The sequence below is a fragment of the Procambarus clarkii genome, chromosome 12 (genome assembly GCF_040958095.1).
Source record: "Procambarus clarkii isolate CNS0578487 chromosome 12, FALCON_Pclarkii_2.0, whole genome shotgun sequence".
Lineage (NCBI taxonomy): Eukaryota > Metazoa > Arthropoda > Malacostraca > Decapoda > Cambaridae > Procambarus > Procambarus clarkii.
In genome coordinates this window covers 11,453,502-11,477,677 of record NC_091161.1, presented here as the reverse complement: position 1 = coordinate 11,477,677, position 24,176 = coordinate 11,453,502, and the positions used below count along the sequence as shown (strand labels likewise).

General features: G+C 46.4%; 2 protein-coding genes across 2 annotated transcripts in view; both read left to right on the top strand.

Annotated features, from left to right (window-relative positions):
- The window catches only part of LOC138363943 (uncharacterized), a 13,243-nt gene extending 2,845 nt beyond the window's left edge, over positions 1-10,398 (top strand). The window contains exon 2 of the mRNA XM_069323397.1: positions 7,998-10,398. Within this exon, the coding sequence (XP_069179498.1) occupies positions 7,998-10,398 (2,401 nt within the window). The remainder of the gene's footprint in view (positions 1-7,997) is intronic.
- The window catches only part of LOC123772968 (uncharacterized), a 19,070-nt gene extending 2,996 nt beyond the window's left edge, over positions 1-16,074 (top strand). The window contains exons 2-5 of the mRNA XM_045766401.2: positions 391-637; positions 11,164-11,373; positions 13,965-14,099; positions 15,340-16,074. Of these exons, the coding sequence (XP_045622357.1) occupies positions 13,965-14,099; positions 15,340-15,738 (534 nt within the window). The 5' untranslated portion in view covers positions 391-637; positions 11,164-11,373 and the 3' untranslated portion in view covers positions 15,739-16,074. The remainder of the gene's footprint in view (positions 1-390; positions 638-11,163; positions 11,374-13,964; positions 14,100-15,339) is intronic.
- Positions 16,075-24,176: the final 8,102 nt, after the last annotated feature.

Below are 24,176 nucleotides of genomic sequence, written 5' to 3'. Positions count from 1 at the left end.
GATATATATATATATATATATATATATATATATATATATATAGATATGTATATATATTGTGTGTGTGTGTGTGTGTATATCACGAAAATAAACACGTGATTAAGAATGTGACAATGTCAGACCACGGAGGAAAATGAAACAGGAATTTCCTTAAGTACTTTCGTATATTAAATACATCTTCAGAAGGTATCTGAAGATGCCTTCTGAAGATGTATTTAATATACGAAAGTACTTAAGGAAATTCCTGTTTCATTTTCCTCCGTGGTCTGACATTGTCATATATATATATATATATATATATATATATATATATATATATATATATATATATATATATATATATATATATATATATATATATAATATATTATTATCAGGGCATTTACCCAGGGACCCTTTGGCCCGCATGCTTCCGGCACCCGTATAAGAGAGGAACAGTTAGGCGAGAGAGCGGTGAGGAAGCTGTCCACATGCACCCTGCCAGTATATATCACCACTCGCCCACTCACTCGTCATTTACTCGTGCCTATAACAGCGCGCACCTCCTTGGAACACAGAAAAGTCGCCCCTCATTGCCTGAGCCAGTAATCTCCGGAGCTCTGAGTCAAATACTGCAGCAGACTTATTTGTAATACAGGTATTTTCCAGTATATATTTACAGATTAAGGGGTGAGCGGTTAATTAAATTTACTCTCATTAATTTCAGTATTTTTCAAGTAGTTGATAGCGAAGAAGATATCGACATTATATTCATAGATTTTAAACTTTCACTTTAACTTCTCTGAAGGTAAAGGCACATGATACGGGGCCAAGATTATCTTAGGCTGCATTAGGCCATTTCAAAGAAAAACAGTTCCCATAAATGAAGTAAAGTTGGAGCGGGAACTACAGCAAGTAGAGTCTAGAAGACACGCTAGACTCTTAACTTAGAAGACACTTCACCAGTTAGTTAGGTTCTTTTATTATGCACCCTATACCCCATCTTGTGGGTGGTAGTGGACCCCATACCCATCTTGTGGGCGATAGTGGAAAGGGTTACAGAGGCACACAATGGGCTCAGGGACTGAACCCCACAATCCATTTAGCTAAGCAAGTTACAATCTTGATGAGCTAGTTACAAAATTCAATATAAGTCGTCACATCAACAATGGGTTCGAGATCGACCTCATGTCCAAAAAGAGAGAGTATGGCACCTATAAACAAGGCCCAGGGGTGTTGCCTCTCATGTTTACCATATATAAATGATTTGCACACTGGATTGAACAGAAAACTTTACAGATTTACAGTTGATGTAAAGATACGAAAGAAAAGGTTCATAAAAATGAAAATCTTTATATACTTTCCTCCTCCCGGCAAACGACCAAAAAAAACTAGTCCAAAGTGCTCTTAGCGTATTGGGCGATCGAGCGGCAACACTGAAAAGTGTATACTCTTTTTCACTGTTCTGACCTTAATTTTCTATGTACGTATTTAATTTTTGTACCAATGTGTTTGCAATAGAATGTTCTAGAAGAACATATGTATAAAATGACACACAAGGATGCGTTAGACCGGCACCAAATAAAAAAACTTCGTCGATTACACTTGTGTCAATAATACAATAGTTTTACCACAAAGCTACAAAACAATTCCGTTCTCCCAAAAAGGCAATGTGGCTATTAGAGAAAATGTAAATTTCAGGGCAAACATCTTCATACTATCCCCAAGTCGATCGGGTAAGAATTCAATGTTATAGAACTATTTGTTCGTCAGAATAAATTAAAATGTAGAGGTAATACAAGTGGTGTAGACAGTGTAATTACCTAAGTGTAGTTACAGGATGAGAGCTACGCTCGTGGTGTCCCTTCTTCCCAGCACTCTTTGTCATATAACGCTTTGAAACTACTGACGGTCTTGGCCTCCACCACCTTCTCACTTAACTTGTTCCAACCGTCTACCACTCTGTTTGCGAAAGTGAATTTTCGTATATTTCTCCGGCAGCTTTGTTTCGTTAGTTTAAATCTATGACGTCTTGTTCTTGAAGTTCCGGGTCTCAGGAAACCTTCCCTGTCGATTTTATCAATTCCTGTTACTATTTTGTATGTAGTGATCATATCATCTCTTTTTTTCTTCTATCTTCTAGTTTTTACATATTTAATGCCTCTAACCTCTCCTCGTAGCTCTTGCCCTTCAGTTCTGGGAGCCACTTAGTAGCATGTCTTTGCACCTTTTCCAGTTTGTTGATGCGCTTCTTAAGATATGGGCACCATACAACCGCTACATATTCCAGCTTTGGTCTAATAAAAGTCGTGAACAATTTCTTTAATATTTCGCCATCCATGTATTTAAAAGCAATTCTGAAGTTAGAGAGCGTGGCATAGGCTCCTCGCACAATGTTCTTAATGTGGTCCTCAGGTGACAGTTTTCTATCTAGAACCATCCATAGATCTCTTTCTTTATCAAAATTCTTTAAAGATTTCTCACATAATTTATAGGTTGTGTGGGGGTCTATGTTCTCCTATTCCACATTAAATAACATGGCATTTATTCACATTAAATTCCATTTGCCAAGTATTGCTCCATATACTTATTTTGTCCAGGTCTTCTTGAAGGGCATGACAATCATCTAGGTTTCTTATCTTCCCTATTATCTTAGCATCATCAGCAAACATGTTCATATAATTCTGTATACCAACTGGTAGATCGTTTATGAAGACAATGCCTGCCCGAAACGCTGCGCGTACTAGTGGCTTTACAAGAGTGCAATTACTGTACTATGCTATGTATTCTCACAAACCCAATGTACCTTGTATATAAATAAATAAATAAATAAATAAATAAATAAATAAATGAACATTACTGGTGCAAGAACTGAACCCTGTGGTACTCCACAAGTGACATTCCTCCAATCCGATACATTGCCTCTGATTACGGCCCTCATTTTTCTGTCAGGAAATTTTTCACCCATGTTAGCTTACCTGTCACCCCTCCAATATGTTCCAGTTTCCAGAACAACCTCTTATGTGGAACTCTGTCGAAAGCCCTTTTTAGGTCCAGATAGATGCAGTCAACCCAACCATCTCTTTCCTGTAAAAAAGTGTAGGGGTAGTACAAGTGGTGTAGACAGTGTAGGGGGGGGGGTAGTACAAGTGGTGTAGACAGTGTAGGGGGGGTAGTACAAGTGGTGTAGACAGTGTAGGGGGGTAGTACAAGTGGTGTAGACAGTGTAGGGGGGTAGTACAAGTGGTGTAGACAGTGTAGGGGGTAGTACAAGTGGTGTAGACAGTGTAGGGGGGTAGTACAAGTGGTGTAGACAGTGTAGGGGGTAGTACAAGTGGTGTAGACAGTGTAGGGGGTAGTACAAGTGGTGTAGACAGTGTAGGGGGGTAGTACAAGTGGTGTTGACAGTGTAGGGGTAGTACAAGTGGTGTTGACAGTGTAGGGGTAGTACAAGTGGTGTTGACAGTGTAGGGGTAGTACAAGTGGTGTAGACAGTGTAGGGGGGTAGTACAAGTGGTGTTGACAGTGTAGGGGTAGTACAAGTGGTGTTGGCAGTGTAGGGGGGTAGTACAAGTGGTGTAGACAGTGTAGGGGGGTAGTACAAGTGGTGTTGACAGTGTAGGGGGGTAGTACAAGTGGTGTTGACAGTGTAGGGGTAGTACAAGTGGTGTTGACAGTGTAGGGGTAGTACAAGTGGTGTAGACAGTGTAGGGGGGTAGTACAAGTGGTGTAGACAGTGTAGGGGGGGGGTAGTACAAGTGGTGTAGACAGTGTAGGGGGTAGTACAAGTGGTGTAGACAGTGTAGGGGTAGTACAAGTGGTGTAGACAGTGTAAGGGGGGTAGTACAAGTGGTGTTGACAGTGTAGGGGGGTAGTACAAGTGGTGTAGACAGTGTAGGGGTAGTACAAGTGGTGTAGACAGTGTAGGGGTAGTACAAGTGGTGTAGACAGTGTAGGGGGGTAGTACAAGTGGTGTAGACAGTGTAGGGGGTAGTACAAGTGGTGTAGACAGTGTAGGGGGGTAGTACAAGTGGTGTAGACAGTGTAGGGGGGTAGTACAAGTGGTGTAGACAGTGTAGGGGGGGTAGTACAAGTGGTGTAGACAGTGTAGGGGTAATACAAGTGGTGTAGACAGTGTAGGGGGGTAGTACAAGTGGTGTAGACAGTGTAGGGGTAGTACAAGTGGTGTAGACAGTGTAGGGGTAGTACAAGTGGTGTAGACAGTGTAGGGGGGGTAGTACAAGTGGTGTAGACAGTGTAGGGGGGTAGTACAAGTGGTGTAGACAGTGTAGGGGGGTAGTACAAGTGGTGTAGACAGTGTAGGGGTAGTACAAGTGGTGTTGACAGTGTAGGGGGTAGTACAAGTGGTGTAGACAGTGTAGGGGGGGTAGTACAAGTGGTGTAGACAGTGTAGGGGGGGTAGTACAAGTGGTGTAGACAGTGTAGGGGTAGTACAAGTGGTGTAGACAGTGTAGGGGGGTAGTACAAGTGGTGTAGACAGTGTAGGGGGTAGTACAAGTGGTGTAGACAGTGTAGGGGTAGTACAAGTGGTGTTGACAGTGTAGGGGGGGTAGTACAAGTGGTGTAGACAGTGTAGGGGTAGTACAAGTGGTGTAGACAGTGTAGGGGGTAGTACAAGTGGTGTAGACAGTGTAGGGGTAGTACAAGTGGTGTAGACAGTGTAGGAGGGGGTAGTACAAGTGGTGTAGACAGTGTAGGGGGGTAGTACAAGTGGTGTAGACAGTGTAGGGGGGTAGTACAAGTGGTGTAGACAGTGTAGGGGGGTAGTACAAGTGGTGTAGACAGTGTAGGGGGGGTAGTACAAGTGGTGTAGACAGTGTAGGGGGGGTAGTACAAGTGGTGTTGACAGTGTAGGGGGTAGTACAAGTGGTGTAGACAGTGTAGGGGTAGTACAAGTGGTGTAAACAGTGTAGGGGGGGTAGTACAAATGGTGTAGACAGTGTAGGGGGGTAGTACAAGTGGTGTTGACAGTGTAGGGGGGGGTAGTACAAGTGGTGTTGACAGTGTAGGGGGGTAGTACAAATGGTGTAGACAGTGTAGGGGGCTAGTACAAGTGGTGTTGACAGTGTAGGGGGTAGTACAAGTGGTGTAGACAGTGTAGGGGTAGTACAAGTGGTGTAGACAGTTTAGGGGTAGTACAAGTGGTGTAGACAGTGTAGGGGGTAGTACAAGTGGTGTAGACAGTGTAGGGGTAGTACAAGTGGTGTAGACAGTTTAGGGGTAGTACAAGTGGTGTAGACAGTGTAGGGGGGGTAGTACAAGTGGTGTAGACAGTTTAGGGGTAGTACAAGTGGTGTAGACAGTGTAGGGGTAGTACAAGTGGTGTAGACAGTTTAGGGGTAGTACAAGTGGTGTAGACAGTGTAGGGGGTAGTACAAGTGGTGTAGACAGTGTAGGGGTAGTACAAGTGGTGTAGACAGTGTAGGGGGTAGTACAAGTGGTGTAGACAGTGTAGGGGTAGTACAAGTGGTGTAGACAGTGTAGGGGGTAGTACAAGTGGTGTAGACAGTGTAGGGGTAGTACAAGTGGTGTAGACAGTGTAGGGGGTAGTACAAGTGGTGTAGACAGTGTACAAGGGGGGGGGGGGTGTAGGGAAGACAGGTAACATGAGTCTAAGTAATGAGATGGTCAAGGTGACGCGGTCACTCCTTATCCTCGTGGCATGATCTGTCCCTCACTATCCCCCCCAGACCTCTCCCTGTCCCTCACTATCCCCCCCAGGCCTCTCCCTGTCCCTCACTATCCCCCCCAGGCCTCTCCCTGTCCCTCACTATCCCCCCCCCAGGCCTCTCCCTGTCCCTCACTACCCCCCCTCCTCCCCCCGACACCTCCCTGTCTCTCAACTGATTGACAGTTGAAATGCGGGCCGAAAGAGCAGAGCTGAACCCCCGCAAGCACCCCTTGGTTTTACCTTGAGGTGCTTCCGGGGCTTAGCGTCCCCGCGGCCCGGTCGTCGACCAGGCCTCCTGGTTGCTGGACTGATCAACCAGGCTGTTGGACGCGGCTGATCGCAGCCTGACGTATGAGTCACAGCCTGGTTGATCAGGTATCCTTTGGAGGTGCTTATCCAGTTTTCTCTTGAACTCTGTGAGGGGTCGGCCAGTTATGTCCCTTATGTGTAGTAGAAGCGTGTTGAACAGTCTCGGGCCTCTGATGTTGATAGTTCTCTCTTGAACACTGTGAGGGGTCGGCCAGTTATGTCCCTTATGTGTAGTGGAAGCGTGTTGAACAGTCTCGGGCCTCTGATGTTGATAGTTCTCTCTTGAACACTGTGAGGGGTCGGCCAGTTATGTCCCTTATGTGTAGTAGAAGCGAGTTGAACAGTCTCGGGCCTCTGATGTTGATAGTTCTCTCTTGAACACTGTGAGGGGTCGGCCAGTTATGTCCCTTATGTGTAGTGGAAGCGTGTTGAACAGTCTCGGGCCTCTGATGTTGATAGTTCTCTCTTGAACACTGTGAGGGGTCGGCCAGTTATGTCCCTTATGTGTAGTGGAAGCGTGTTGAACAGTCTCGGACCTCTGATGTTGATAGTTCTCTCTCAGAGTACCTGTTGCACCTCTGCTTTTCAACGGGGGTATTCTGCACATCCTGCCATGTCTTCTGGTCTCATGTGATGTTATTTCTGTGTGCAGGTTTGGGACCAGCCCCTCTAATATTTTCCACGTGTAAATTATTATACATCTCTCCCGCCTGCGTTCAAGGAAGTACAGATTTAGGCTCTTTAGTCGGTCCCAATAGTTTAGATGTTTTACTGAGTGGATTCTAGCAGTAAAGGATCTCTGCACGCTCTCCAGGTCAGCAATTTCTCCAGCTTTGAAAGGGGCTGTCATTGTGCAGCAGTACTCCACTCTAGAGAGCACAAGCGTTTTGAAAAGTGTAATCATCGGTATAGCATCTCTAGTGTGAAACGTTCTTGTTATCCAACCTGTCATTTTTCTTGCAGTTGTGACGGCTACTTTATTGTGTTCTTTAAAGGTAAGGTCTTCCCACATGAGTACACCCAGATCCTTTACATTGCCTTTTCGTTCTATGTTATGATTTGCCTGAGTTTTGTACGTGGTTTCCGTTTTTATATTTTCATTTTTTCCATAGCGCATGAGCTGGAACTTATTTTCGTTAAACACCATATTATTTTCTGTAGCCCATAGAAAGACCTGATCTACATCTGACTGGAAGTTTGCCGTGTCCTCTATGTTGCCTTCTCTCATGAAGATCCTAGTGTCATCTGCAAAGGATGATACAGTGCTATAGGTTGTGTTCTTGTCTATGTCCGATATGAGGATGAGAAAAAGTTCTGGAGCAAGCACAGTACCCTGGGGGACTGTACTGGAGCAAGCACAGTACCCTGGGGGACTGTACTGGAGCAAGCATAGTACCCTGGGGGACTGTACTGGAGCAAGCACAGTACCCTGGGGGACTGTACTGGAACAAGCATAGTACCCTGGGGGACTGTACTGGAGCAAGCACAGTACCCTGGGGGACTGTACTGGAGCAAGCACAGTACCCTGGGGGACTGTACTGGAACAAGCACAGTACCCTGGGGGACTGTACTGGAGCAAGCACAGTACCCTGGGGGACTGAGCTCTTCACGGTTGATGGGCTGGATTTTATTTTATTGACTATTACACATTAGATTCTGTTGGTCAGGAAATTGTAGATACATCTGCCTATTTTTCCGGTAATTCCTTTTGAACGCATTTTATGTGGAATAACACCATAGTCACATTTATCAAAAGCTTTTGCGAAATCTGTGTAAATTACATCAGCGTTTTGCTTGTCTTCTATAGCATCTAATGCCATATCATAGTGGTCCAGCAACTGCGACAGGCAAGAGCGCCCTGTTCTGAAACCATGTTGTCCGGGGTTATGGAAATGCTGTGATTCCATGTATTTTGTGATCTATCTTCTTAGCACTCGCTCACTCACTTCTCACTTCTTGGTGAGTACAGTTAAGTGAATACAGGCATACTACCGCAGACACAGACATACTACTACAGACACAGACATACTACTGCAGACACAGACATACTACTGCAGACGCAGACATACTACTACAGACGCAGACATACTACTGCAGACACAGACATACTACTGCAGACGCAGACATACTACTGCAGACGCAGACATACTACTGCAGACGCAGACATACTACTGCAGACACAGGCATACTACTGCAGACACAGACATACTACTGTAGACGCAGACATACTACCGCAGACACAGACATACTACTACAGACACAGACATACTACTGCAGACGCAGACATACTACTGCAGACGCAGACATACTACTACAGACGCAGACATACTACTGCAGACACCGACATACTACTGCAGACACAGGCATACTACTGCAGACACAGACATACTACTGCAGACGCAGACATACTACCGCAGACACAGACATACTACTACAGACACAGACATACTACTGCAGACGCAGACATACTACTGCAGACGCAGACATACTACTACAGACGCAGACATACTACTGCAGACGCAGACATACTACTGCAGACGCAGACATACTACTGCAGACGCAGACATACTACTGCAGACGCAGACATACTACTGCAGACACAGACATACTACTACAGACGCAGACATACTACTGCAGACGCAGACATACTACTGCAGACGCAGACATACTACTGCAGACGCAGACATACTACTGCAGACACAGACATACTACTGCAGACGCAGACATACTACCGCAGACACAGACATACTACTACAGACACAGACATACTACTACAGACGCAGACATACTACTACAGACGCAGACATACTACTACAGACGCAGACATACTACTGCAGACACAGACATACTACTACAGACGCAGACATACTACTGCAGACACAGGCATACTCCTGCAGACACAGGCATACTACTGCAGACACAGACATACTGCTGCAGACACAGACATACTACTGCAGACACAGGCATACTCCTGCAGACACAGGCATACTCCTGCAGACACAGACATACTGCTGCAGACACAGACATATTACTGCAGACACAGGCATACTCCTGCAGACACAGACATACTCCTGCAGACGCAGACATACTACTGCAGACACATGCATACTCCTGCAGACACAGACATACTCCTGCAGACACAGGCATACTCCTGCAGACACAGGTATACTCCTGCAGACACAGACATACTGCTGCAGACACAGACATACTCCTGCAGACACAGGCATACTCCTGCAGACACAGGTATACTCCTGCAGACACAGACATACTACTGCAGACACAGGTATACTCCTGCAGACACAGACATACTGCTGCAGACACAGGCATACTCCTGCAGACACAGTCATACTGCTGCAGACACAGACATACTCCTGCAGACACAGACATACTACTGCAGACACAGACATACTCCTGCAGACACAGACATACTACTGCAGACACAGACATACTACTGCAGACACAGACATACTACTGCAGACACAGACATACTACTGCAGACACAGACATACTACTGCAGACACAGACATACTACTGCAGACACAGACATACTACTGCAGACACAGACATACTACTGCAGACACAGACATACTACTGCAGACACAGACATACTACTGCAGACACAGACATACTACTGCAGACACAGGTATACTACTGCAGACACAGACATACTGCTGCAGACACAGGCATACTACTGCAGACACAGACATACTACTGCAGACACAGACATACTACTGCAGACACAGACATACTACTGCAGACACAGACATACTACTGCAGACACAGACATACTACTGCAGACACAGGTATACTACTGCAGACACAGACATACTGCTGCAGACACAGGCATACTACTGCAGACACAGACATACTACTGCAGACACAGGTATACTACTGCAGACACAGACATACTGCTGCAGACACAGGCATACTACTGCAGACACAGACATACTACTGCAGACACAGACATACTACTGCAGACACAGACATACTACTGCAGACACAGACATACTACTGCAGACACAGACATACTACTGCAGACGCAGACATACTACTGCAGACGCAGACATACTACTGCAGACACAGACATACTACTGCAGACACAGACATACTACTGCAGACACAGACATACTACTGCAGACACAGACATACTACTGCAGACACAGGTATACTACTGCAGACACAGACATACTGCTGCAGACACAGACATACTACTGCAGACACAGACATACTACTGCAGACACAGACATACTACTGCAGACACAGACATACTACTGCAGACACAGACATACTACTGCAGACACAGACATACTACTGCAGACACAGACATACTACTGCAGACACAGACATACTACTGCAGACACAGACATACTACTGCAGACGCAGACATACTACTGCAGACACAGACATACTACTGCTAACACAGACATACTACTGCAGACACAGACATACTACTGCAGACACAGACATACTACTGCAGACACAGGTATACTACTGCAGACACAGACATACTGCTGCAGACACAGACATACTACTGCAGACACAGACATACTACTGCAGACACAGACATACTACTGCAGACACAGACATACTACTGCAGACACAGACATACTACTGCAGACACAGACATACTACTGCAGACGCAGACATACTACTGCAGACACAGACATACTACTGCAGACACAGACATACTACTGCAGACACAGGTATACTCCTGCAGACACAGACGTACTGCTGCAGACACAGACATACTCCTGCAGACACAGGTATACTACTGCAGACACAGACATACTACTGCAGACACAGACATACTACTGCAGACACAGACATACTACTGCAGACACAGACATACTGCTGCAGACACAGAGTAGTTAACAAATGGAATGCATTAGTCAGTAATGTGGTGGAGGCTGACTCCATACACAGTTTCAGACGTAGATATGACAGAGCCCAATAGGCTCAGGAACCTGTACACCAGTTGATTGACAGTTGAGAGGCGGGACCAAAGAGCCAAAGCTCAACCCCCGCAAACACAACTAGGCCAGTTCAACTAGACGAGTACAGACATACTACTGCAGAATGAATTGAGTAAATGCAACACAACCCAAATGGTTGAGAAAATCCGCGTATACAGTGAAATGTTTGCCTCTGCCTTGTAATACTCCAGTAGCATCAAATTCCAGCAGTTTCCGCCAGCAGGAGAAAGTGTTGCGTGAAGGTCGAGGGGCGGACAAGGCGGTCCACCACCGGTCTGATCCTGGGCTTCCTGTCCTTCCACGAAAAGATGTTCGCGGGCGCACACTGACCTCCGGATGACATTGGAAAACAGCGCATAAATACGCGGACGGACGCCTTCCAGGACAGTTACGGCAGGACTTCCATTCAACGTAGACAAGGTGAGTTTTCGTGCTCTCTCTCGGTATGGGAGCGCTTAAGGCGCAACCTAGAAGACGGAGCAGGCGAAGTCTAAAAGACTGCAGTAGGTCTAATCGTGGATAGTTCTATTTTGATACAATCATGCATCTCTCTATACTATTTTGTAGCTTTATTTAGGTTTGATTTATTTAGGTTTGACGAATACATAAGCTTTTGAACCCTGGTGAACCTGACAGTGTTAGCTGTGGTGGAGTTAGGTCGACAGTGTTAGCTGTGGTGGAGCTAGGCTGTCAGTGTTAGCTGTGGTGGAGTTTGCTGTCAGTGTTAGCTGTGGTGGAGTTTGCTGTCAGTGTTAGCTGTGGTGGAGTTAGGTTGGCAGTGTTAGCTGTGGTGGAGTTAGGTTGGCAGTGTTAGCTGTGGTGGAGTTAGGCTGTCAGTGTTAGCTGTAGTGGAGCTAGGCTGTTAGTGTTAGCTGTGGTGGAGTTAGGTTGGCAGTGTTAGCTGTGATGGAGTTAGGCTGTCAGTGTTAGCTGTGGTGGAGTTTGCTGTCAGTGTTAGCTGTGGTGGAGTTAGGTTGGCAGTGTTAGCTGTGGTGGAGTTAGGCTGTCAGTGTTAGCTGTGGTGGAGTTTGCTGTCAGTGTTAGCTGTGGTGGAGTTTGCTGTCAGTGTTAGCTGTGGTGGAGTTAGGTTGACAGTGTTAGCTGTGGTGGAGTTAGGTTGACAGTGTTAGCTGTAGTGGAGTAGGCTGTCAGTGTTAGCTGTGGTGGAGTTAGGTTGACAGTGTTAGCTGTGGTGGAGTTAGGTTGACAGTGCTAGCTGTAGTGGAGCTAGGCTGTCAGTGTTAGCTGTGGTGGAGTTAGGTTGACAGTGTTAGCTGTGGTGGAGTTAGGTTGACAGTGTTAGCTGTAGTGGAGTAGGCTGTCAGTGTTAGCTGTGGTGGAGTTAGGTTGACAGTGTTAGCTGTGGTGGAGTTAGGTTGACAGTGTTAGCTGTAGTGGAGTAGGCTGTCAGTGTTAGCTGTGGTGGAGTTAGGTTGACAGTGTTAGCTGTGATGGAGTTTGCTGTCAGTGTTAGCTGTGATGGAGTTAGGCTGTCAGTGTTAGCTGTGGTGGAGTTTGCTGTCAGTGTTAGCTGTGGTGGAGTTTGCTGTCAGTGTTAGCTGTGGTGGAGTTAGGCTGTCAGTGTTAGCTGTGGTAGAGTTAGGCTGTCAGTGTTAGCTGTGGTGGAGTTTGCTGTCAGTGTTAGCTGTGGTGGAGTTTGCTGTCAGTGTTAGCTGTGGTGGAGTTAGGTTGACAGTGTTAGCTGTGGTGGAGTTAGACTGTCAGTGTTAGCTGTGGTGGAGTTAGACTCTCAGTGTTAGCTGTGGTGGAGTTTGCTGTCAGTGTTAGCTGTGATGGAGTTAGACTGTCAGTGTTAGCTGTGGTGGAGTTTGCTGTCAGTGTTAGCTGTGATGGAGTTAGGCTGTCAGTGTTAGCTGTGGTGGAGTTTGCTGTCAGTGTTAGCTGTGGTGGAGTTTGCTGTCAGTGTTAGCTGTGGTGGAGTTAGGCTGTCAGTGTTAGCTGTGGTGGAGTTTGCTGTCAGTGTTAGCTGTGGTGGACTTTGCTGTCAGTGTTAGCTGTGGTGGAGTTAGGTTGACAGTGTTAGCTGTGGTGGAGTTAGGTTGACAGTGTTAGCTGTGGTGGAGTTTGCTGTCAGTGTTAGCTGTGATGGAGTTAGACTGTCAGTGTTAGCTGTGGTGGAGTAGGCAGACAGTTATTCGCTCCATAAGTTGAAAGCTTGGAAACTTGTCTGAAAGTTAATGATAACAAAAGTTGCTTGTGTGAAACTATTGGTGTAATATGTCGCTCATGTTGTCATAGTTGTGTCAATGTGTGTTTTCGTGAACGTGAAAATTTTGAAATGTTATGTTTCGCGAAATTGAAGTTTAAAAGTTCGTGTTAACGGCAAAAAAGGTTTTTGAATTATAATTTTCGAATCAGAAAAGTGTGAAAATGTGAGTTTTTCATATTCATGAGCGTGAAATTGTTTTTCTTTTTTTGTAACTACATGACTGTAAATTTTGGCATTTGTAAATCACAAGATCGTAAATTTTAGTTTTTGGAAGCAATGAATCTTTTAAACGTTTGGTTTTAATAACATAAGACTGTAAATGTTGGTTTCTGAGAAACTGGAGGTTCTCAACGTTTCGTTTTAAAAGCTGTAAATATTGGTGTTGAGAACCAAGAGGCTGTAAATGTTGTGTTTTTAGAACTAAGAGGCTGTAAATGTTGTGTTTTTAGAACTAAGAGGCTGTAAATAATAGTTTGTATGAATAACGAGGCTGTAAATAGTAGATTATTGGAAAGAGAAAACTATGGCTAAATAATGATTCCCTGACGACTCTGTGTTCACCTAGTTGTGCTTGCGGGGGTTGAGCTCTGGCTCTTTGGTCCCGCCTCTCAACCGTCAATCAACAGGTGTACAGGTTCCTGAGCCTACTGGGCTCTATCATATCTACACTTGAAACTGTGTATGGAGTCAGCCTCCACCACATCACTGCCTAATGCATTCCATTTGTTAACCACTCTGACACTAAAAAAGTTCTTTCTAATATCTCTGTGGCTCATTTCAGATGCGTGTGAGCGTGGTAGCTGTGATGCTGTTCCTCTCCTGCTGGAGCTCCGTCAGGAGTGACCCATTTATGGGTCTGGGGCTACTGGCAGGAGCCCCCATTGTCGGTGGTGTCCTGGGCCTCGCTGCTCTCAAGGTGGGTAACTCGGCAACCCGTCCTCTTAAAAATAACGTCACTTTTGGCTCGTATGCTCACTATGGCCAAATTTGGACGTAATTTGAAATGAAATCGACTCACAAAAGGGACGCACTGTCCCGTTTTCTGTTTGAGTCATCTGTCTTACTCGGTAAGGTTAGAATAGATGACTTTCAATTCACGTTTTTCATAACGTTTTGAAACTTTATGAGAATTTCCTGCCCACCTAACCTATCAGAGGACCCTTAACTTACTGTTGTTGAAAAAAAAAAACAAATTTATTTTCATTTTTTTCCATTTTCAAATTACGTCCAAATTCGGCCATACGGACAAACGGCCAAAAGCGACGTTCTTTTTAAGAGGACAGGTTGAACTCGGACTCTCTACTTCTCATTTACCTTCCAATTTGTCTTCTCAAATAATGCGTTGCATTTTGACGTAAAGGTCCTCAACAGACAAAATATGATGTACTATAAAAGCAACTCATCCTCCTAAAAGGATAATACTTATAGTAGGATCACGACCCACATCCCCTCCAAGAATGTAATCTTTTTTTCGCTAGTGTAATCTTTTCTCAGGTAATGTGTTCTACTGTGTAATGTGTTCTACTGTGTAATGTGTTCTACTGTGTAATGTGTTCTACTGTGTAATGTGTTCTACTGTGTAATGTGTTCTACTGTGTAATGTGTTCTACTGTGTAATGTTAATTTACATGGTAACTTGTTGTTCTCTGGTGTAATCTGTTAGTTTCTATACTGTACAACACTACCCATAACTGATGTCATTTAGTAAAAATAATTTGTCTCAAGGATGAGGCACGCCACTTGTAAGATCACAAGGAAATAGGGACTGAGCTAGGGAACAGTGATCACAAGGAAATAGGGACTGAGCTAGGGAACAGTGATCACAAGGAAATAGGGACTGAGCTAGGGAACAGTGATCACAAGGAAATCAGATTTAGCACTGAATAAAATAGATATGGAAGAGAGACTATGCAGTATTTAATGACTTGTGTATTTGGTTCTTCTGCTGGATCTACTTCAGTATGTATACCTTAGTGACAGCTCCTGTCTTCTATCGCAACACCCAACCAGGCTTTAGTCTCAAGAAGTATAATTATTTCTTGGAATAAGGTCCTTTTTTTCAAGTCGTATCATTTACTTTTGTCTTTAAGCAGATCCACAGATTATGATGTGAGATCGGCTGCATTTAATTATCTAATTATACTCTTAACCAACAGGCCATCGCAAAGTTCAAGTTTGGAGGAGGCATCATTGGTAAACGTTCCGTCGACGATCCTGCCGAGGAGAAAGAGAACGTTTTGCTGTCCACTGTGAGCGAACTCGATCAAAACGGGTGTATACGCAAGATGTTGTGTCAGCTGCAGACGAAGGAGGAAACTTTCCGTACTCCGGAGGAGAAACTTCTCGCCAAGTTGTTCGCCAACACCACTGAAAACATTACCACATACAACGCCGCCTTCGTCTACGCCACAGATATTGGCTTGAAGACCCGCAACGCTGCCGTGTGCGCCAAGGTCTTCAACAAGTGTCCCCTCGGTGACGCTGAACTGAGCGACCTCCTTCAGGAGACCTGGGGTTGCGGCCTGGGTCTCTCTGACGACCGCATTGGACAATAATCCATCGTCACCCGGGAACGTGGCGACACGGTTAGCGACGAACTATTGATCAACCTGTTTCTCCCCAACCGCACATTCCCTCACCAGTAGTTATAATCTGTAGTTCATAGTTTTGTCACTGTAGTATAGGATGGCACAAAAGATATCATCAGATGTCATCACAAAGGATATCACAAAAGATGTCATCATACATTAACAGATTTTTATTTTTGTTCTATAATTTATGTTGCGGGTTTTTAATGTCATAATTATAAGGGATTTCAATTTTATAAATGTTTGTGTAACGTATAGCGAGGCTGTAACATAGGACATAAGGTTTACCAATAAACATAGCAACTCAAACCTCAGTACTTGACCCAAGTGTTCGGGAGTGGATAAAGTAACAGATGAAAGACTCTACTCCTTTCTTTATGCTTCAAGACACCATTTCTTTTTAAATACTTGAGCCAAGTTTAACTCATTTGATTCAGCAGTTATTCTTCGGTATAGCACTGTAGATCACTCTACATTACAGCACTGTAGATCACTCTACATTACAGCACTGTAGATCACTCTACATTACAGCACTGTAGATCACTCTACATTACAGCACTGTAGATCACTCTACATTACAGCACTGTAGATCACTCTACATTACAGCACTGTAGATCACTCTACATTACAGCACTGTAGATCACTCTACATTACAGCACTGTAGATCACTCTACATTACAGCACTGTAGATCACTCTACATTACAGCACTGTAGATCACTCTACATTACAGCACTGTAGATCACTCTACATTACAGCACTGTAGATCACTCTACATTACAGCACTGTAGATCACTACATTACAGCACTGTAGATCACTCTACATTACAGCACTGTAGATCACTCTACATTACAGCACTGTAGATCACTCTACATTACAGCACTGTAGATCACTCTACATTACAGCACTGTAGATCACTCTACATTACAGCACTGTAGATCACTACATTACAGCACTGTAGATCACTCTACATTACAGCACTGTACATATTAGCACTAAACAGCACAGCACTGTATAACACTTGTAGTGTTGCACAGTGTACATTACAGCACTGTATAATATAGCAGTGTACAGCACAGCACTGTACATTACAGCACTGTACATATTTCAAGAACTCATTCATTATTTATTTCATTATTTCATTCATATCATTTATTCATATCATTTCATTATTATTTCATTCTCAACCCTGCTAAATGTAATACTATGATATTTCGACAACAGACTTCAACATTGCTAAATGCAATGCTATAATATTTCGACAACATCAATGGAATCCTGTGATATTTCGAGAACAAACTTCAATGCAATATTGTGATATTTCGACAACAGACTTCAACCCTTCAAGTGCAATGCTATGATATTTTGACTATCAGACTTCAACCCTGCTAAATGCAAGGATATAATATTTCGACAACAGACTTCAACCATGGTAAATGCACAGCAGAACTGTACCTCACTGTACAGTACATTACAGTACTGTACAATGGATGATATATGTGATGATGACATCAAGGCCGGGGCGAGCTGTAAGGCGAGGCTGTAGGCCACAATTGGTGGAGATGTTAGGTCGTGGTTGGTGCCTGTAGTCTAAGTCCATCTGGTGAGATGGCTGGGCTGAGGTGGTGATGCTCCTGACTGCTGCTGATGGTGATCTGATGGTGTGTTACCATGGTGACCAGACCACACACTAGAAGGTGAAGGGACGACGACGTTTCGGTCCGTCCTGGCCCATTCTCAAGTCGATTGTAGCCACGACGATGTTTCGGTCCGTCCTGGACCATTCTCAAGTCGATTGTAGCCACGACGACGTTTCGGTCCGTCCTGGCCCATTCTCAAGTCGATTGTAGCCACGACGACGTTTTGGTCCGTCCTGGACCATTCTCAAGTCGATTGTAGCCACGACGATGTTTCGGTCCGTCCTGGCCCATTCTCAAGTCGATTGTAGCCACGACGACGTTTTGGTTCGTCCTGGACCATTCTCAAGTCGATACTTTAGCCACGTTACTGTGCCTCGTCGCCTGCACGTGCGCTACCATGCTCTTATATGTATCAGTTTGCCAGCTTGGCTCAGCTCAAAGCTGCTTGCAAGTTGGTGTAGCAGTTCGCGCGAGCAGTGCTGCTGTAGCTGCTACAGTGTGGATCGGTACACTGTGCAATGACTTAGAATTAACTTCCCAAGACAAAAAAGTCTTCCTTTTTGTATGAATTTGTGGTGTGTAATTCCCTAAGTGTAGTTACAGGATGAGAGCTACGCTCGTGGTGTCCCGTCTTCCCAGCACTCTTTGTCATATAACACTTTGAAAGTGTGTGTGTGTGTGTGTGTGTGTGTGCGCGCGCGCATGTGCATGTAGTTCGTGGTTAAAAATAAATATAAATTTTATACAAATTCTACAGTATTTGATAAGCTGTATTTTATTTTCCATTGTTCCAGGAATTTTCTGTAAACATATCTGAAAATATTCCAATTCAGTATTTACAGAATGTGAAACTGTTACTTGTTTAAAGGACATAAGTCAAGCTGTCGCTGTCATATCACTTGAGAACTAAAGTCCAGACCATGTTCATGGTTACTTTGAGGTGCTTCCGGGGCTCAGCGTCCCCGCGGCCCGGTCCTCGACCAGGCCTCCTGGTTGCTGGACTGATCAACCAGGATGTTGGACGCGGGTCGGTTCCCACATAATAGCATATTGTACATATGACTTTAAGTACATAGAGTAGTAGTACTTTTGTATGACATCTCTATAGTGTTGTACTAGATAATAGGACAATATAATCTATGCAACCATGAGGAGTACACATTTTAAGCTCACTTTAAAAGTGTCTTGAGTGCAGCTGTACCAAGATTCTACCTAATACCCGGCAACACTTTAGACTGTAAGTGTAAGTAGACTCACCTATTTGTACTCACCTACTTGTGCTTGCAGGGGTTGAGCTCTGGCTCTTTGGTCCCGCCTCTCAACTGTCAATCAACAGGTGTACAGGTTCCTGAGCCTATTGGGCTCTATCATATCTACACTTGAAACTGTGTATGGAGTCAGCCTCCACCACATCACTTCCTAGTGCATTCCATTTGTCAACCACTCTGACACTAAAAAATATTCTTTCTAATATCTCTGTGGCTCATTTGGGCACTCGGTTTCCACCTGTGTCCCCTAGTGCGTGTGCCCCTTGTGTTATCGTGCAGACAGAGAGGTCCCAGGACAGAGCCCCGAGACACTCGACCCACAACACCCATTAGTGGTAGGACGGTGTTATAGGTGGTAAATTTTAACTATTTAAACTCTCCTAAGTCGGTTGAGTTTTGTTGGGTTCCCAGCCATATTGGTGTGTCTTTAAATGAGCGTGCGGATGCTGCCGCCAAGGAAGCTGTCCGCTCTTGTCCCATCTCTCGTAAAGGTATTCTATATTCCGACTTTTACCCGGTTATCCATTCCTCCGTCCTTACCCGTTGGCAGGCTTCTTGGTCGTCTGTTACTGGTAACAAACTATGTACTCTTAAATGTTGTGTTTCCTCGTGGCCGTCCTCCTTCCACCGTAACCAGCGGTGGGAAACAGCTCTGGCGAGGTTGCGTATTGGCCATACTCGCTTAACCCATGGTCACTTGATGGAGCGCCGCCCTGCTCCTTATTGTCCTAGTTGCATTGTCCCTTTTACGGTCGTGCATGTCCTTCTTGAATGTCCTGACTTCCAGGACGAGCGTGTGTCTTGCTTTCCGACCGTCCCTCGCGGTCACCTGTCCCTCAATGGAATTCTTGGTGACTCGGATACTTTTGATATCGTTCGCCTTATGCGTTTTTGTTCTCGTATTGGCATTCTTGGTGATATTTAGCGCCCTCTGATTATTCTGCACATTTGATGGTGCTACATAGCCTTCCCGGTTTGGTGCCTTCTTTTGATAATTACTTACTTACTTTCGTATTTAATAATACATCTTCAGAAGGGTGTTTCAATTCTTCCTTCGAGGTCTGACATTGTCACTACAGAACATGAATGTATTTAAACGTTGTTGCAACAATGAATAATGAGAGCAATCATTATATGGATGGTGTAATAATAGGGGAGCATTAGCGCCTCTGGTGGTCAGATGCTTAACTGTATTAGAGGTTGACAGTTTAGATATTATGGTGAAGTAAGGGTGAGTGGCGCGTCTGGGAGTCCTGCTTCTTAACGTGTGGCTCAGTTGTCGACCAGCCGCCGCCTGGCAAGGGTCATGTTGATTACCAGTGAGCAAAATAAATCTTGTGTTGCAGATATCATTACTCAATCATAATATAGAAAGGATTGTTCGGGGTGTGTACTTCATGTTGTTATTCGTTATTATTTTGTATTATATATTTAGACAAAATATAGAGGTGATTGTCAGGTGGCAGCCATAGGTGTACCCGCTAGTTAAGTCATTAGGGCGCTTGTGGTGGCCTTAAAGTAAACGCTCGGGACCCTGGGAAACCCCTGGGGGCGCGCGGGTCCGATGGATGTGACCCCAGAGTCCCCCCCTCGCTTCCAGCGAGTTTGAGGGTTGCTCTCACCCTTTGTCTCTGGGTGACTCTCTGTTTTTCCTCCGTCTGCTGCCTGTGGGGTCGGTGACACCTTCGACCCGGAGTCCTGCGAGTTTGGTTGCTGGTTGTGGCTCGGTTACCCAGTTGTGCTAACAAAGCGGGTGCGGGCAGCAGGGGCGTTTGCACTTGAGCCTTGGTGGTGGCAACGTTCTCGTGATTTCCTCCCCGGGAGCCCCGGGGCTGCCCCGTTGTAGTTCGTTTTGGGACTTGGGGGTGTTGGTTGCTTCGGTTCCATCCACGCCCCCCTTGTCTTTCCCCTGGATCGCCCTTCCTGCCTGCATCCGGTTCCTTACCGTCTGTAGGTTCGGGGCGGGGTTTTTGGTGGTGTTGAGACTCGGGCAGTCTCGGGGAATTCCCCTTCCGGGGTAGTGACGGGGGCATTTGAGCCTGTTCCTCCAACCATGTTGTATGAGTCTGCCAGTGGGCTCCCTTCCTTAGTGTTTTCACGGCTGCCCCGGTTTTCTGGTACGGCCGGGGCTTTGGGGGAACGGCTCGGCCCCGGGGCCTGTCGTGTAGGTTCCCGGGGCTGGGGAGGGGCTGACTTGGGGGGGCCTTGGCCCCGTTAGACCCCGTGGGGGTTTTTATCCCCCTCTAGGCGGGGCTTGTGGTTACGCGGAGTGGGGTCTTTCCTCCCCACTCGCCGTACGTGCTGTTGGGCGTCGGCCTCTCCCCGGGCTCGGTTCCTTGGCCTTTGAGTCGGTTGGTTCCGTCCTGTGGGTGGATGTTTCCTCCCCCCCCCCCTTTTTGGGACGGTGTTTTCGTCATGTTTCCCCGTTCGATGGGGTTCTGCGTGACTTCTGATCTCGGGTGCGCCTGCGCCTTCATGTGCCTTCGGAACTAGTGTTGGCTTCTGTGTTTTCGAGGGTACGGGAAGGTTTTTCGCTACTTCCCGCATTATTGGAACGTCTGTCGGCTCCTCATACTTGTCGCCCTGTTGGGCTGCTTGTCGCCCTGTTGGGCTGCTTGTCGCCCTGTTGGGCTGCTTGTCGCCCTGTTGGGCTGCTTGTCGCCCTGTTGGGCTGCTTGTCGCCCTGTTGGGCTGCTTGTCGCCCTGTTGGGCTGCTTGTCGCCCTGTTGGGCTGCTTGTCGCCCTGTTGGGCTGCTTGTCGCCCTGTTGGGCTGCTTGTCGCCCGGTTGGGCTGCTTGTCGCCCGGTTGGGCTGCTTGTCGCCCGGTTGGGCTGCTTTTTGAGCTCTTTGCTAATTTGGCCGGTTTTCTTGTTCCTGCTTCCTCTTTTAGCTACTTTTCTCGTGCAGTAGTCCTGGCTGGCGCCTTCCCGCAGGGAGGGTGTGTGGTTCGGCCAGCGTGTTATGCGCATGCGCCGTGGAGTTTGTTTTGGTCTGGGCGGTGTTTCAGTGCTGGTGTTTTGCGCCCTTTTTTGCTACAGTGCTTCGCCTCTCGTTCTTCTCCCTGGCTGCGGTATGTGCCCCTTCGCGTCGGGGGTGTCTTGGTTTCCAGTTGTGGGGGAGGACACCGCGGTTTTCCCTGTATCATGGGTGTGGACCGCCTCCTTCGCCTCTCCCTGCTCTCCTGCGGGTCCGGCAGGGTCCGGCTCTGGCGGTGCTCCCAAGTTCTTCTGGGCACGGTTGAGTCGTGTCAAGTTCGTGCCACCATTCGCCAGGTGAGTTTCTGCGGTCTGGCGTCTTTTGGCCGGGCGCTGGATGCGGCGGTGTTTATATACCTGTCTTTATTTAGGTATATTTTTGTACGACTGAGACCGTTCGCACACCAGTGACTGTCCCTTTATCACCCCTTCCTGTCCCCCTCATGTGCATGTCCAACCCATGCTGGAGTCATTCAGGGGACCCTCCTTTTTTAATGTTGTGAGGTGTGGGGGTTGTGGGGTTGGTTCTGTACTCACCTGGTAAGGCTCCTGGTTGTGCTTGCAGGATTTGAGCTCTGGCTCTTGGGTCCCGCCTATCTGTTAGAACTTGCGGGATAGTACCAGTGGAGTGCAGTGGTGCTATTGGCACCTTTGGGGAACACTGTATTACCATCAGAGGTCTGTGCTTGTTACACGACCTACTTGCGAGCATAAGCCTTCTTGCTGGTTCGTCCGTGGACTTCCAGGGCGCACTGGCCTGTTTTCGTATGGCAGTTCCGGCCCGTCCTGCTTGTGGGGGTATGTGGGCCGGTGGACTGCTCCTAGCAGCTGCCTGGTGGGCCATCCTCTGGCTGGTCTAGCCTGACCTTGGTCCGGGCCATCCTCTGGCTGGTCTAGCCTGACCTTGGTCCGGGCTTCAGGTGTAAAAGAGCTCCCAGTACCTCATCCAGCAGGTATCGAGCGGGGTTTCTCCGCCGTCGGTCGCCTGGTGCAGGTTTCTGGGCCTGCGGGGTTTTGTCGTGTCTCCGTTGGCCCTGTCTGGGGTCTGCCTGCTCCGTTCTCTGCCTTTGCAGAAGGGAGTTGCTATTTACAGGTTGCAGTGGTGCCTGTTGCTGCTGCTGCACGTGTGCATTGGTACCGTGTTTCACGGTGGCGTGTCCTTGTTCCTGTGTCCGGTTGTGGAGTGGCACTTTGCTCAACCCGTTCTCGCAAATTCGTAAAGTCAATATTGACTTATTAACTACGTGCATAGGTCATATACTAAACATAATAGATACCCTTAAAAAGATTCATAGAAAACACCAACCTTACCTAACCTTGTTAGTATCTTAAGATAAGCATCTTATTGCTTCGTAATTACAATTATTTCTTAACCTATACCTATTATAGGTTAGGTAATAATTATAATTATGAAGCAATAAGATGCTTATCTTAACATACTAAGTAGGTTAGGTAAGGTCGGTGTTTTCTATGAATCTTTTTAAGGGTATCTATTATGTTAAGTATGTCACCTATGCACATATTTAATAAGTCAATATTGACTTATTAAATTTGCGAGAACGGGTTGACTTTGCTGCCGTTTTGTGCCTGGGGATTGCGTGGGGTTTTTGTCCCTGCCTGATTGTCCTTCCCTGGTTGTTCTCCTGGTTTTTTTTGTGCTTCTGCTCTTTCTTCCTGCCTCCTCTGCAGCAGGGATGTTCTGCGTGTGTTCTCAGGCGTTGGTCAGCCTGTGTCCTGTGATGTGCTTCTTTGTCTCGGTCTGTTGCAGTTGTTCGTGCCCCTTGGTTCGGGTCCTGTTCTGGCGGCGACCCTTCCGCCTTCTTTTGCGATTTTCGCAGCTGGCGGGCAAAAATCGCGATTTTCGCCGCTACCGGCCAAAAATAGCGCGATTTTCGCCGATACCGGCCAAAAACCGCGCGATTTTCGCCGCTACCGGCCAAAAACTATGCGATGTTCGCAGCTGGTGGGTAAAAATCGCGATTTTTGCCGCTAGCGGCCAAAAATCGGGCTATTTTTGCCGCTAACGGCCGAAAACCGCGCTATTTTGCGCAAAAACCATGCGATTTTCGCAGCTGGCGGACAAAAATCGCGATTTTCGCCGCTACCGGCCAAAAATAGCGCGATTTTCGGCGCTACCGGCCAAAAACAGCTCGATTTTCGCCGCTACCGGCCAAAAACCATGCGATTTTCGCAGCTGGCGGGAAAAAAATCGCGATTTTCGCCGCTACCGGCCAAAAATAGCGCGATTTTCGCCGCTAAAGGCCAAAAACCAAGCGATTTTCGCCGCTACTGGCCAAAAACCAAGCGATTTTCGCAGCTGGCGGGGAAAAATCGCGATTTTCGCCGCTACCGGCCAAAAATAGCGCGATTTTCGCCGCTACCGGCCAAAAACAGCTCAATTTTCGCCGCTACCGGCCAAAAACTATGCGATTTTCGCAGTTGGCGGGAAAAAATCGCGATTTTCGCCGCTACCGGCCAAAAATAGCGCGATTTTCGCCGCTACTGGCCAAAAACCGCGCGATT